Here is a 14,693-nt window from a genome sequence, read left to right as displayed (position 1 = left end):
AGAATGTAAAACAAAAGGGGCCATGCCAGATACCTAAAGTAGTTCAGGTGCACACAGTTTATTGATCAAAAAATAAAATGATCAGGATGGTCTGTATCAGATCTAGACTGTAGTAAATTCAAATGGTTGAATGCGGAGAAGATTGGAGCTAAAAGTGAGAGAAGCTAATGCAGCAGTGGTTCGCAGGGGTTCGGGAGAACCTCTAGCTAAGATTCTGTGCAGTTCGGAGAACCCCCAAATCCCACTCCTGGCTGGCCTCGCCCACCCCTCCCCTCCCAGGAGACCCCACACGGCCTGTTTTTGATGCAGGTAAGTACAGGGCGCTCCCGGAGGTTCAGGGAGGGTGAAAAATGGACCTATCGGAAGTTTGGGAAGGCCGGAAACGGAGCCATTTCCGGCCTTCAGAGGGCCTCTGGAGCCTGGGGAGGCTGTTTTTGCCCTCCCAGAGGCTGAAGGAAAGACTCCGGAGCCTGGAGAGGGAAACCCCCCCCCACCATGGTGCAGGAGGCCAAGTAGGCTGCACCCACCATGGCCACGCCCACTCAGCAACTGGGCAGAGAACCCCTTGCTTAAAATTTTTGAAGCCCACCCCTGAGCTAACGGACAAGAAATAATTGACTAGCTGAAATCACTTCGGTGGCTGAGGGTGAGCTTGAATCTGGACTTCAGATTAGTCAAACCCTTTAACCCTTCAACCTTTCAGTCGAATTGGGTCTTCATTCTATGTTGACTTATAGCCTCTGTCCTAATCATAAAACATGGGTCTACTATTACAAGTTGGTTGGAGGGGGGCAGCAAAAGGAATTTTCTTTTTAAAATACAAGCACCTTCATTCAAATGTAGAATTCAAATCCCATTTCCCATCTAGATAGGAGGGAGACTCGGATCAAGTTGATTTTATTACTGTAAAGGACACCAATATGGTTTAGATCAGCAGTCCCCAACCATTTTGGCTCAGTAGACTGACAGAAGTGGTGGCAGGAAAAGACGAGATGGTTTAATGTGCTCTTACAAATGCAACTGTGTGCATGCGCTCTCGCTTACCACTTCCACAGGCCAAATGGGCTGTGGCCCAGCACCAGGCCAGCGACCACGGGTTGGGGACCCCTGGTTTAGATTATCAGATTCAGGGGTGAAATTCTCCCAGTTCACACCGGATCATCCGATCCGGTAACGATGGTGGTGGGTGGTTCGGAGAAGCGGTAGCAAAAATCCCTCCCCCCACACCCCAGCTGAGCCGCGTGATCATCAGAGGTGGTTTTTTTTTTTTACTTTTAAAAGCATTTTTTCTTCTGCTGAAAAAATGTTTTTAAAAGTTAAAAAAAAGCCTCTGATAATCGCACAGCTCAGCTGGGATCATCAGAACCCTTTAAAAGCTTTTTTTTTAGCAACCTCTTCGGCCGAAAAGGTTGTTAAAAAAAAAAAGCTTTTAAAAGGCTCCTTTAGCGATCCCAGCTGAGTTGCCTGATCTCCCGAACCTTTTAAAAGCAGGTTTTCTACAAGCTCTTCGGCCGAAGAGGTTGTAGAAAAAATGCTTTTAAAAGTTAAAAAAAAAAAGTTGGCCACCCCCACCCAGTCACATTACCCCCACCACCAAGCCACGCCCACAGAACTGGTAGTAACAAATTTTACATTTCACCCTGATCCGATTCCCCCTTTTTTTAGAGATAGAGTGTAAACAAGCACAAGTAAAAAAGTTGTGAAAAGAATAAGAGATTGAAGGGGATAAGCAGGGGATCGAAAAATATACTGGAGGTTTCAGTTTTCCAGTGTATCTTTAATTATCTACGAATAGTTGAATATGTTATATCATTTTAAAAGATTAAGAAACTTTTGGAGATGGTTAAGCTTTGAGCTGAAAATAAATACAAAGAACTATTATAGTCAGTACAGTATAAATCACAGATTGAAATAAGCTATAATAAATTGAATTGATATTGAGAATCTATTCTCATTAGAATATCGCATGAAACTAAAATATAGACTATGTATACAGAGAACCCCACATTTTGGATGAGGTACAAATCCATGTATTAAGTTACACTTTGGAAATGGTTTCTATTTTGAATTGAATTCTAGGTCAACTTTATTTTTAAGGTGCGAAGTAATTCTAGCCCTTCACTCTTACTCCCACAACTTCGTTAACCATTCTTCTAAGGGGGAAATCAAACAATCTTTCCAGCCTAACGCATACTGGAATTTCAGTATGAGACATACTAATTCAGTATACTTGGATGGGATGTATGGTTTAGTAAAGTTCAATTAAAAAGAGGGCAAGTTGAAATGGGAATTCAGGCTTCAGCATTAGTTTCATTGTAGTTTGGATCATTTTTCAGAATTGTTCAGCTTTACAGCATTGCTGCCAATTATTGCAAATGATTCAAAAGGTTCTAAACTGATTTTTAAAAAAATGATGTGCAGTATTATAAATCCATACAAGAATTTACTTTTTCCCTAAGAAGTCTATTTTCTTTTTTTCTACACCAAGTATTAGCAAACTGTATGGTCATCCAACAGAAAACCAAAACCATTTGTCCTAACACTACCTTTATTGTAAGGTTAGAGTACTGTAATAGTACAAGTCTGAAAGCACTTTCCTCCTCCCTGCCTTTACTTTCCAGAAAAGTTAGTCCTTTCTGAAGCCAATTACTGTCTTTTTGCCTAACAAAGATTATTGTGAATTGAAATAGTATAATGAACACAAAACATGTTGAAAGTATTTGATGCTGTCTCTGTCACTATTTCTTATATGGGCTGATAGAAGAAATGTCTAATATGTTTTGTCTGGCTGGGGTCTTCAAACTTAGCAACTTTAAGACTTGCGGACTTCAGCTCCCAGGATTCTTCAGCTGAGGAGTTGTGGGAGTTGAAGTCCACAAGTACAGGTAGTCCTCAACTTACGACCACAATAGAGCCCAAAATTTGTGTTGTTAAGTGAGACATTTGCTAAGTGTTCTTTGCCCCTTTTTGCTACTTTTCTTGCCACCGTTGTTAAGTGAATCATTGCAGTTGTTAAAATCAGTAATATTGTCGTTACTTGAATCTGGCTTTCCCATTGACTTTGCTTATCAGAAGGTCGCGAAATATGATCACGTGGCTGTGGGACACTGCAACCGTCATAAATATGAACTAGTTGCCAATCATCTGAATTTTGCTCACATGACTGACCATGGGGATGCTGCAATGGTTGTAAGTGTGAAAAATGGTCATATGTCACTTTTTTCAGTGCCGTTGTAACTTCAAACAGTCACTAAATGAAGCGTTGTAAGTCAAGGACTACCTGCATTAAAGTTGCCAAATTTGGAAACCCCTGTTCTAAGCTGGAGCTCCTCCTCCCCCTGTCTCCCAAGGTTATCCTCACAGGCCTTTACACAATATGATCCTGCTGTTAAAAAAAAGCAAACACAGCATTACTAGGAAACAGAAATTTTAAAACTTGAGGAATAGCCATTATACTCTGCTCTGCTTTGGTAAACACCAGACTTTGAGAAGATTTCAGACAAACTTGGAATAGCTTTGGGATCTGAGGATGATCAGGAGACCAGACACTAAATCCTGTGAAGAGAGATTCAAGGAACCGTGTAGTCTTGGTATCAAGATAACTATCGCGGGAAATGATAGGACTGTTCAAATGTTTGAAACAAGGTCGCTCAAAAGAAATTCAAGAAAGGTTTTCTGTAGTTCCACAGTGTGGAATGCAAAATCATGGATTTACCTTAAAACAGGGGTCTCCAAACTCGGCAACTTTAAGACTTGTGGACTTTGACTCCCAGAATTCCTCAGCCAGCAAAGCTTGTGGACTTTAAGACTTGTGGACTGAGGAATTCTGGGAGTTGAAGTTGCCACATTTTGAGGCTCCTGCCTTAGAAGAAGGCAGATTCTCCTGGAATGTTAGAAAAAAAAATTCTTGACAGTAAGAGCAATTCAGCAATGGAACCCAACCCTCAAAGCATTAGATACCACTTTACTGGTTGCAATCAAAGGGAAGCAATATAAACAGGAGAGATCTGTTCCTAGGAATGTACAATCTAATTCAGGGGTCTCCAACCTTGGCAACTTTAAGACTTGTGGACTTCAACTCCCAGAATCCTTCAGCCAGTAAAGCTGGCTGAGGAATTCTGGGAGTTGAAGTCCACAAGTCTTAAAGCTGCCAAGGTTGGAGACCCCTGATCTAATTTCATCTTAATGGAAGAGAGAAGAAGCTAGAAAAGGAAAGGGTAAGAAGTGAAAGCAAGTGAATACACACTTGTACCTTACTGACTGTAAGGTACAAGTTGCTCTTAATCTGGAGGTGTGAAAGGACAAAGACTCAGTCAGTTACGAGCAAGGGTAGCTAATGGCTGTTTTATTGTTATTCTTTCGAATGCTGATATTTTCATAATGTGATTTCCTTTCAAAGGTTTGTGGCAGGTCATAACCGACTCTGTAACTGTGGAGTATTTGTGCCTGTGTTCAATGGCTGATTGTCGCAATTTTTTCAATTCCGTAGAAGACCTGCAGTATCTGCCAGATGTTGCTTCCAAATTTGTGCAGTTTTGCATCACATCAGAGGATACATCAGCATAAATCTCCATATACATGTCCTGAATGTGGGGCCATTTGCAGATCAGTCCACTTCCAAACTCATGTCACAAAGAATTGCCTGCATTATACAAGAAGAGTTGGATTCCGGTTAGTATGATGACGATGATTTAAAACTATTCAAATATATACAAACATCACACTCCATTGGGACCGGAAAGGAAGTATTCCTCTCCCTTGTCAACACCTTGATCTTCTCTATCTTGCTGATTAAAGGGGGTAGGAGCATCATGGGGAATTTTTCTCATCATAAATTTTTTTAAAAAAAACTTCCATATCAAACGAACTGCTGTCTCACAGAGGATCAGGTTGCACAGGTAGTCCTCGACTTACAATTACAGTTCCTTTAGTGACCGTTCAAAGTTACAACGGCACTGAAAAAAGTGACTTACGACCGTTTTTCAGAGTCATGATCTTTGCAGCATTCCCCATGGTCACATGATCAAAATCCGGCCGCTTGGCAACTGGTTCATGTTTATGGCCGTTGCAGGGTCCCAGGATCATGTGATCCCCTTTTGCGACCTTCCAATAAGCAAAGTCAATGGGGAAGCCAGATTCACTTAACAGCCGGGTTAGTAACTTATCAACCGCAGCGATTCACTTAACCACGGTGGCAAGAAACATCGTCAGATAGGGCAAAACTCACTTAACAAATGTCTCATTTATCAAAAGAAATTTTGGGCCTCAATTGTGGTCGTAAGTCGAGGATTATCGAGTATTTATAACTTTCGTTTTTGCTTGTTAAATAGTGATTGGGGGGGAGATGTTTATTCAAATCATTTTCTTGGCTGCTTATTTGATCACAGCCTTGGACTCTTCCTCCTGTTCTTCAGGGCCATTCCCTATGCCCTCTACACTTATACAAACATACAATTATTCAGCATTTTACACACTGCTTAAGATTTAAGGTGATGATTGTAAATGATGGTATAGCGCACCACAATTCTCCATCTGAGCTAAAGTATCGTAAGTCACTGCCCAGATGTTCTGTGGAAAATTTTGGTGTTCAGTTCTGACTTCAAAGCAATAAAAATAGGGCCCTCTGCATCTCAGAAGGCAAATAATTCCAGTAGGTAAAGTTGTTGTTTCTCAAACACAACTTTTAAGATGAGTGGGCATGCTGGCTGGAATTAAAGTCCACATATCTTAAAAGTTGCCAAATTCGAAAACACTGATATAGGAGGAACCTCTGGTTTTTCACTACCTCATTTTACATAGGACAGAGTAAATATTCAGCAACTTTCCATGTGTAATATGGACTGACCTTGTCATGAAAGTTTGGTTCAAAACATCGTCTATGAAAGCTAGTTTGTTTTTGCTTGATCATCACGTAGAGCTCATAAAATATGGTGGACGCCTCCATTGTCTCATACAACATCCTGAGAACAGGGAATACAAGTTTTGCATAGTTTGAATCTAAGCCAATTGTAACATCATCCCATTGCAATTCTATGGCTACATATTATAATGAAATTTATTATGTTTATATATAATGTATGATGTAGCACGACCACATAGCCACATACATGTATAATGTATGATGTAGCACGACCACAAAGCCAAACAACAGCTATGCAGCTCACCAGCTCAAATCCCCCTGCAACACAGACTAAACTGAGCACAACCAAGCCCCCACCAACACAGGACACACCCCGAGCCAATCAGAGCACAAAAAACCCCCATCCAATCAGAGCACAGCCAAGCTCCCACCCAATCAGTTCAAACCCCCACTAGCAGTTAAAAGGAAGAAACAGCTGCGATCACACATTGCTCCCAGAAGCACGAAGCTGAAGCCTGAAGATGATGAATGAGACTTCGTCGAAACGTCGCCAAGACACTTCCAATTTTACGGGAGAAAACCGAACAACCAAAGACATATATATATATATATATATATATATATATATATATATATATATATATATATATATATATATATATATATATATATATATATATATATATATATACCGTCTTTCCCTGAAAATAAGACCCTGTCTTATATTTTTTTTGAACCCTGAAATAAACGCTTGGCCTTATTGCCATGCACTCAAAAGCCCAATTGGGCTTATTATCAGGGGATGTTTTATTTTGGGGGAAACAGGGTATATATATGTATACGGTGTTTCCCCGAAAATAAGATCTCCCTGGATAATAAGCCCAATCGGGCTTTTGAGTGCATGTGCTAAAATAACTCCCCCCCTCTGAAAATAAGCCCTCCCTGAAAATATTTAAACCCAGGTGCAGCTGGTCCCTGCCATTTACTCTGATTAGGGTTAGGGAGACAGCTGGAAATCAGATAACACGGCAAGAGGGCCGGTGAATAGCGCAGGCTGATAATGCCTGTTATTAAGAACACAAAGCCTGTTATTAAGAACACAAAGCCTGCAATTACTGCAGGTTCGAGCCCGGCCCAAGGTTGACTCAGCCCTCCATCCTTTATAAGGTAGGTAAAATGAGGACCAAGATTGTTGGGGGGGCAATAAGTTGACTTTGTAAAAAAAATATACAAATAGAATGAGACTATTGCCTTATACACTGTAAGCCGCCCTGAGTCTTCGGAGAAGGGCGGGGTATAAATGTAAACAAAAACAAAAAAAAACAAAAACAAAAAAAGAGGAGCCCCATCTTGCTCCACGCGCCCCAAAATAATAAGATCTATATTTGCTGAAACTTTTTTTTGCCATACCCTAAATTAAAAAAGAAATCTAAGCCATACTTTAATATCATGAGGTAATAGCTTAGAACAGGGGTCTCCAACCTTGACAACTTTAAGACTTGTGGACTTCAACTCCCAGAGTTTCTCAGTCAGCTTTGCTGGCTGAGGTATTCATGGAGTTGAAGTCCACAAGTCTTATACTTGCCAAGGTTGGAGACCCCCGGCTTAGAATTTCGAAAAGAAGTTTCCCGATATGGAAGGAAAGATGTACTGTCTTATCTTTGTTTTCCCTCCCCCTTTTAAATTCTACTATATTTATTTTCAGTATTGTATTTATTAAGTTGCAATCATTTTTATTAGCTGTGCCCTGCTGTCAGATACAAAGCCAAGCAGCAATATTTAAAACCAACAGAGCACATGTCCTCGGAGGCCTGAGATATGTGACATTTTCCTTACTGCTATAGATTCTCTCAGCAAACCTCTCATCACGCCTGGCCTCGCTCACCCAGCTGTGTCTTTACATCCTGCACAAGGAATGTTAGGAAACTTCCCCCATGACATACAGCTGCCAAAGAGCAGATGCCTTGACTGCCTCTTCTTTTGTCCTGCTGGAAAGACAATTGCAGATCTTTTTAAAAAATTAATATTTGTTGTGACTTCGTTTCACTTCCAGGATGTCTCTGTACTTAGATCTGTGTTTCATGGTGGCCTATTATTTTAGGAAGGTAAAAACTCTGGCCCTATTCGTCTCTGGAGATTCTCAAATCATCCAAGTCATGGTTGTCCCAAAGGTGTCTTTTTTTTTTTTTCAAGAAGCAACTGGACTTTCTTTGTTTTTCCTCGATGTTTTGCTTCTCATCCAAGAAGCTTCCTCAGTTGTGAAGAAGTGTAGAAGCTTCTTGGATGAGAAGTGAAATATCTTCAAGAAAAAACAAAGAAAGCCTGGTTGCCTCTTGAAAAAAAAAACACCTTTGGGTTTTGCCCTGCTCCATCACTCGTTGCTTTCCTTTCAGCTACAATAAGAATCTTTTCCAGTCTTTACTGAGGAATTCATGCTTGCTTTTCTGTTTCTGTTTAATGTGCCCAGTTAGAAATCTTTCGGGTAGACGGATTTTGCAATATCATTTATAACCTTTGTCCTGGAGTGGGGGGAAAAACTGGCCAGTACATCCAGCAAGACTCTTAACTCTCTATCTTTCTTACAGCTGTGTCCATTGCAACGTGGTGTATTCTGACGTGGCTGCACTCAAGTCCCATATTCAAGGTTCTCATTGTGAAGTCTTCTACAAGTGTCCTATTTGCCCAATGGCATTCAAATCAGCACCCAGCACCCATTCCCATGCCTATACCCAACACCCTGGAATCAAAATAGGAGAGCCCAAGTAAGTGTCCTTCTTGTCAAATTCCAGAAACTATTGAAGCTTGGATGACAGACTGTGTGCTTATTCTCTTAAGAAGTATATCCTGTATATAAAATGGTAGGGCTCCCTTTCCCCCCCCTCCCCTCCCCGGCCACTTGAGAAGCAGGAAAAGGCAAAAGCACTATAATATAAGTAATCCTCGACTTACGACCATAATTGAACCTGAAATTTCTCTTGCTAAGTGAGCCAGTGAGTTTTGCTCCATTTGACGACCTTCCTTGCCACAGTTGTTAAGTGAATCACCGCAGTTGATAGGTTAGCAACATGGTTGTTAAGTGAATCTGTTTTCCCCCCATTGACTTTGCTTGTCAGAAGGTCGCAAAAGGAGATCACAGGACCTTGGGACACAGCAACGGTCATAAATATGAGTCAGTTGCCAAGCATCTGAATTTTAATCACATGATCATGGGGATGCTGCAAAAGGTCCTAAAGTGTGAAAAACAGTGTCACTTTTTCCAGTGCTGTTGTAACGTAGAATGGTTACTAAATGAACATAGTAAATGTTACTACATTGAAGAAAATCTGTAATTCATATTGCTAGAACTAAAAGGAGCGTGCTGGGCCTTTTAGACAATGCAATTATAACATAAGATTTATAATATTTTATATTTATATTTTATTAGATTTTTATACCGCCCTTCTCCCGAAGGACTCAGGGCGGTGTACAGCCAGAATAAAATACAGAATATATACAATTAAAAGAATTTAAAATAAACTATTACTAAACGGCCGATAATTTAAAAGATTTAAAAATTTAAAATATTACTAAAACCCCAATTTAAAATCAACTATTTATGCCAGTCCTGCTTGAATAAATAAATATGTTTTTAGCTCACGACGAATTTCAGATAAGAATTTCAGGTTGAAAATAAGCTCCTCTTGCAAGGTTGGAGCAATCCACCTCTAGCTAAAAAAACTTGAATTTGAATTCTGAATTGGAAGGTTTCCCCACCCCCCACCCCATTTTAGATACTACAAATGGGAAAGTTGAAAATTATTTTGGATGGAAAAAAACAAATTCTGGGGAGTTGCACGAAATAAGTATTCTTTCTATTCTGGTTCAGGGCAATGCATAGGTAAAGGTAAACGTAAAGGTTCCACTCGCACATCTGTGCTAGTCGTTCCCAACTTTAGGAGATGGTGCTCATCTGCATTTCAAAGCCGAAGAGCCAGCGCTGTCCGAAGACATCTCCGTGGTCATGTGGCCAGCATGACTCAACGCCAAAGGTGCACGGAACGCTGTTACCTTCCCACCAGAGGTGGTCCCTATTTTTTCTACTTGTATTTTTTACATGCTTTTGAACTGCTAGGTTGGCAGAAGCTGGGACAAGTAACAGGAGTTCACCCTGTTACTCGGCACTAGAGATTTGAATCGCTGAACTGCTGACCTTTCAATCAACAAACTCAGCGTCTTAGCCACTGAGCCACCGCCTTCATTTTATTTTATTTTATTTATTTTATTTTATTATTTTATTTTTAGAGACTTTCTGTTAAATCAGAATTGTTACTTCCTTTTCAGTTATGCATGGATGGCCTTTTAAAATTGACATTTGGCTGTGACATATTGGGTTATGTTTCCACCATAATGCTTTGTGTGGGAGTTAACTTCCAGTGAACCATTTTATATCCTGCTGAATCAGTTAAGGGAGTGTTTACCCTTGTTCCCCACTTCCCATCCCTGGCTTAGCTATTAGCTGCAGTTGTAATTGGAGAGTAGGTAGAAAGACGGAAAATCACTGGACCAAAGAGAAAGATAATCCTGAATTACACAGGTGGCAACAACCGAACCAAAGAACAGGAAACTGCTGTGCCTGGAGGACAAATGACATTCTTTAGAGCAGGGGTGTCCAACTTTAAGATTTCCCAAAGGTGTTTTTTTCAGGAGGCAACTGGACTTTCTTGGTTTTTTTTCTTTTGAAGACGTTTCGCTTCCCATCCAAGAAGCTTCTTCAGCTCTGACAGGAAAGTGGGGAATGGAATCTTAAAGACTTGAGGCTTCAACTCCCAGAATTCCCAAGCCAGCCATTTTTATACACATAAAAAACACACAGCTCACAGTGAGAGCTATTATCTTGATCGCTTTTGCTACTACTACTGTTTCACGGATGCCCCTAGACATCAGTTCCTGTTCAAAGGAAGTGAATTAAATGCTAACAAAGAAATTTGAAACTAAAACGGGAAGGATACTGCAAAATCCCTATTCCCTCCCCACTCTGGGGCCAGCCAGAGGTGGTATTTGCTGGTTCTCCGAACTACTCAAAATTTCCGCTACCAGTTCTCCAGGTGCTGGGATTTTACCCCAACGTCTTCCCATAGCCAAGCCTATATAGGATTAATTTTAGGATGTTGCTACCTTAAGCAGTGCCGCTTTTTTTCACGAACAGCCTCTGCTATTCTGGTTTATTACTTGGACCTTTGTGTTAGGCTTTTGAAAATAACTAACAATATTGGGCATATTGGTAAAATGTGATTATCACTTGCTGCGATCTTGAGATACTATAGAACCGTACATTTCTAGAGTTGGAAGATACCATAAGGATGATCTGATTCAAGTTTTCAATTTTTTTCCCCCCATGTGGCCATGTCCCTTCCATCTGGTCACAGCATCCCCAGATGGTTTCTGCAGCTCTTTACGAGGTTGCGAGACGGAGTTGCAGCACCTAGTTTCTCAGACATTGGTCACCCATGTTGATAAAAATGAATGTTGCAATAAAAACACTGATATTTCTGATACCTCAACAAGAAATCAGCATTATCAGAGAAGCCAGACAGCTTTAAATAGTTAACTTCGAGTGACCTCCCCATACCTTTTGGGCACCCAGGGATCGGTTCCGTGGTTTGTCCATGGACCAGAGTGGGTGTGGTTTTGCATGCTGCCTACATCCCACAGATGGGACTTCCCTTGTTTGCATGGCCAAGTTTCTGACATGCCATGGACCGGTCCCGGCCACTGACCAGGGGTTGGGGACCCCTTGACTTAGAGTGTTTTTTCATTTTAAAAAAAAACTTCGGGTTTGGAAAAGAAACCTAAAAATGTTCGCTGGAATCCTCACAGTACTTTTGATAATTCTTGACCTTGCAGAAATGTTTTGCCTGAGGAACAATGCCTGCTTCAGATGTTGTTTCAGGCAAAATATCAGTTTGCGCCTTAATGGTACAGTAAATGGCTGATGACACCTCCTGATTAACAGCAAAACAGTTTGTGCTTTGTTGCCTCAGGCAATCCACACCGAGGTTCTTTGAATGTCACAGAAACTTCCTTAGAATGAATTTATAATGCAGGGAATAGGTCACACTCGTTAGCCTCATGACCAACATCACTGCGTCCTTCCCGATATGTTCCTGGCCTTTGTATGTGAGTTGAAAGACCTGTAAGGAATGTCTGTCTGAGTACAGCTGTGTATCTGTGGAATTAATATGAAGCCTTGGTGGTGCAGTGGGTTAAAGTGAATTATTGCAGACAAACATGAGTTTGATGATCCTGATGGGCTCAACGTTGACTCAGCCTTCCATCCTTGCTAGATTGGTAAAATGAGGACCCAGATTGTTGGGGGCAATATGCAAATAATGCTTCTACATTGTGAACCTCCCAGAGAGTGCTGTAAAGTGCTATGGGGCAGTAGGTACATAAGCCTAAAATGCTTATTACTAACATACAGAAGTTAGGGTCCCTACTGAGGCAGGAGTGAAAGGTGGGATTCCATTCTTCCTCCATGAATTTCTCCAAATCTGGAGTCCAGGTGAATTTCTGTCAGTATGAACCCTAATATAACAAGCCATGAGTCAGAACATTTCAGTCATGCCCAAATATTCCATTAAGGATCTCTTACTTGGAGAAATGCATCTGAATAAATTGTAATACATTGATTTGGGGGCAAAGAATATACAATGTTGGATGTGTCTTTTTTGTTGTTGTAGTTGCTAGTAACCTTTTCGCTTAGTCTTGCTATGAACTAAATGACTGCAGTGGGCAGTCATTACTTCTTCAACTCTCTTTGGTTTTTAGAATCATATACAAATGTTCCATGTGCGACACAGTGTTTACCCTGCAGCCGTTGCTGTATCGTCACTTTGACCAGCACATTGAAAACCAGAAAGTATCTGTCTTCAAGTGTCCGGACTGCTCGCTTTTGTATGCACAGAAGCAACTCATGATGGATCATATCAAGGTACAAGTCATCCGATTTTACTTGGAAACAGCCCTATGGCATAAAACAATAAGGGGTGATAATTAATAATAGCGAAGTTATCAAGAGTAGATGTCAGAAGCCGGGAGGTACTCAGCAAACACCTGAATTTAGTGGTACATTTAGATCAGGGGTGTCGATTTCATTGAGAGCCGCATCAGGGTTGTGTTTGACCTCAGGGGCCAGGGTGGGCGTGGCCAGTTTGATATCACTCGTATCAGGGGTGTCTGTGGTGGCCCAAGCACTCTGCCAGCGAAAACGGACTCCCGAGCTCCATTTTCAGCTGCAACAGGCTCCTGCCACGCTCTGCCAGTGAAAATGGGCTTCCGAGCTCTGTTCTTAGCCGCGACAGCTTCCTGCCACCCTCTGCCAGTGAAAATGGGCTTTCAAGCTCCGTTCTTAGCCATGACAGCCTCCTGCTACCCTTTGCCAGTTAAAATGGGCTCCCAAGCTCTGTTTTCAGCCGCAGCAGGCTCCTGCCACCTTCTGCCAGTGAAAACAGAGCTCAGGGGTGGTGCATGTGCCATTACCCCCGGGTCCATTTTTGCTGGCAAAGGGCAGCAGGAGGCCATCAAAGCCAAAAATGGAGCCTGGGAGGGCTTACGTGGCCCTCCCGAGCTCCGTTTTTGCTGGCAGAGGCACTGCGGGCTGGTCCTTTGCTGTTTCTAGGGCGATCAGATCTAAGCACCCCATGGGCCAGATCCAGGCCCCGGGCCTTGCGTTTAACACCCCTGATTTAGATAAAAAGGATGAGGGTCCCTCTTCATTACTATGTCAACCACTAATTCACTGTTCCAGAACAGTACTGAAATTTGTGGTATATTTTTTTCAAGCTCTGAATGCCTTCGACTTCAAAAATTCAAATGGCGTGTCACCTCGGAGACAATTTAGTGTCACGATGTTGATGATCCTATATACCATGATATTAGAAGACTTTACACAAAGACAACAAACCTTGTGTAAGATTTCAGTGTTCTCACATAAAGCCTCACGTGACTGATTGTCACGTGAGAGTGATCGAATGCCCAACTTTTTGCACACAAGCCCATAATAATAATAATAATAATAATAATAATAATAAAAGCTCTCTTGAATATTCCATTCCCTCTAAATCAGGGGTCTCCAACTTTGGCAACTTTAAGACTTGTGGACTTTAAGACTTGTGGACTTCAGTTTCCAGAATTCATCCCAGCTTTGCTGGCTGAGGAATTCTGGGAGTTGAAGTCCACAAGCCTTAAATTTGGCAAGGTTAGGGACCCCTGCTCTAAATAGCAAGTACAATCTAATGGCCTTCCTTTCCTCCTTCCACAGTCCATGCACGGGACGTTGAAAAGCGTTGAAGGGCCACCGAACCTCGGTATCAATTTGCCATTGAGTACAAAGCCTTCCATCCAGAACTCAGTCAGCCACAATAAAGAGGACTCGAAATCCATCAATGGGACGGATAAAGCAGAGAAGAATTCCCCCACTACTGCGAAGAAGGCAGAGCCCAAAAAAGGGTCTAATCCTGGCTGGACATGCTGGGAATGTGATCGGCTGTTTACTCAGAGAGATGTTTATATATCCCACATGAGGAAAGAACACGGAAAAGTAAGTTGTTGAGGGGTCCTGGGTCGCTCTCCGAGCTTGCTTGTTTTCTTGCAGACTTTTGAATACCCAAATGTTCTGACCTAGGCTTCCGCAGCAGCACGAAGCCCAGTCCTCGTCCCGATAAACCCCTTTTATTTAATTTACAGTCTTTCCTCTCCCACAGTTTTTCAAGATAGTTCACAATTACTGACCTTTATCAGGCTTGGAGAGTGGCCAAGGCTGATACCTTTCAGATGCCGCAATACTTGGCAACAA

The 14,693-nt window shown here is 41.7% G+C and overlaps 1 protein-coding gene across 7 annotated transcripts in view; it reads left to right on the top strand.

Moving 5' to 3' along the window:
- The window catches only part of ZNF532 (zinc finger protein 532), an 80,132-nt gene that overhangs the window by 46,165 nt on the left and 19,274 nt on the right, over positions 1-14,693 (top strand). For all 7 annotated transcript variants that reach the window (XM_058170384.1, XM_058170382.1, XM_058170380.1 and 4 more), the window contains 4 exons: positions 4,490-4,671; positions 8,446-8,622; positions 12,668-12,830; positions 14,160-14,438. In XM_058170384.1, coding sequence (XP_058026367.1) covers positions 4,490-4,671; positions 8,446-8,622; positions 12,668-12,830; positions 14,160-14,438 — 801 coding nt within the window. The remainder of the gene's footprint in view (positions 1-4,489; positions 4,672-8,445; positions 8,623-12,667; positions 12,831-14,159; positions 14,439-14,693) is intronic.

Source organism: Ahaetulla prasina, chromosome 2 (genome assembly GCF_028640845.1).
Source record: "Ahaetulla prasina isolate Xishuangbanna chromosome 2, ASM2864084v1, whole genome shotgun sequence".
Taxonomy (NCBI): Eukaryota; Metazoa; Chordata; class Lepidosauria; order Squamata; family Colubridae; genus Ahaetulla; species Ahaetulla prasina.
This window is presented reverse-complemented; position numbering and strand designations above follow the sequence as displayed.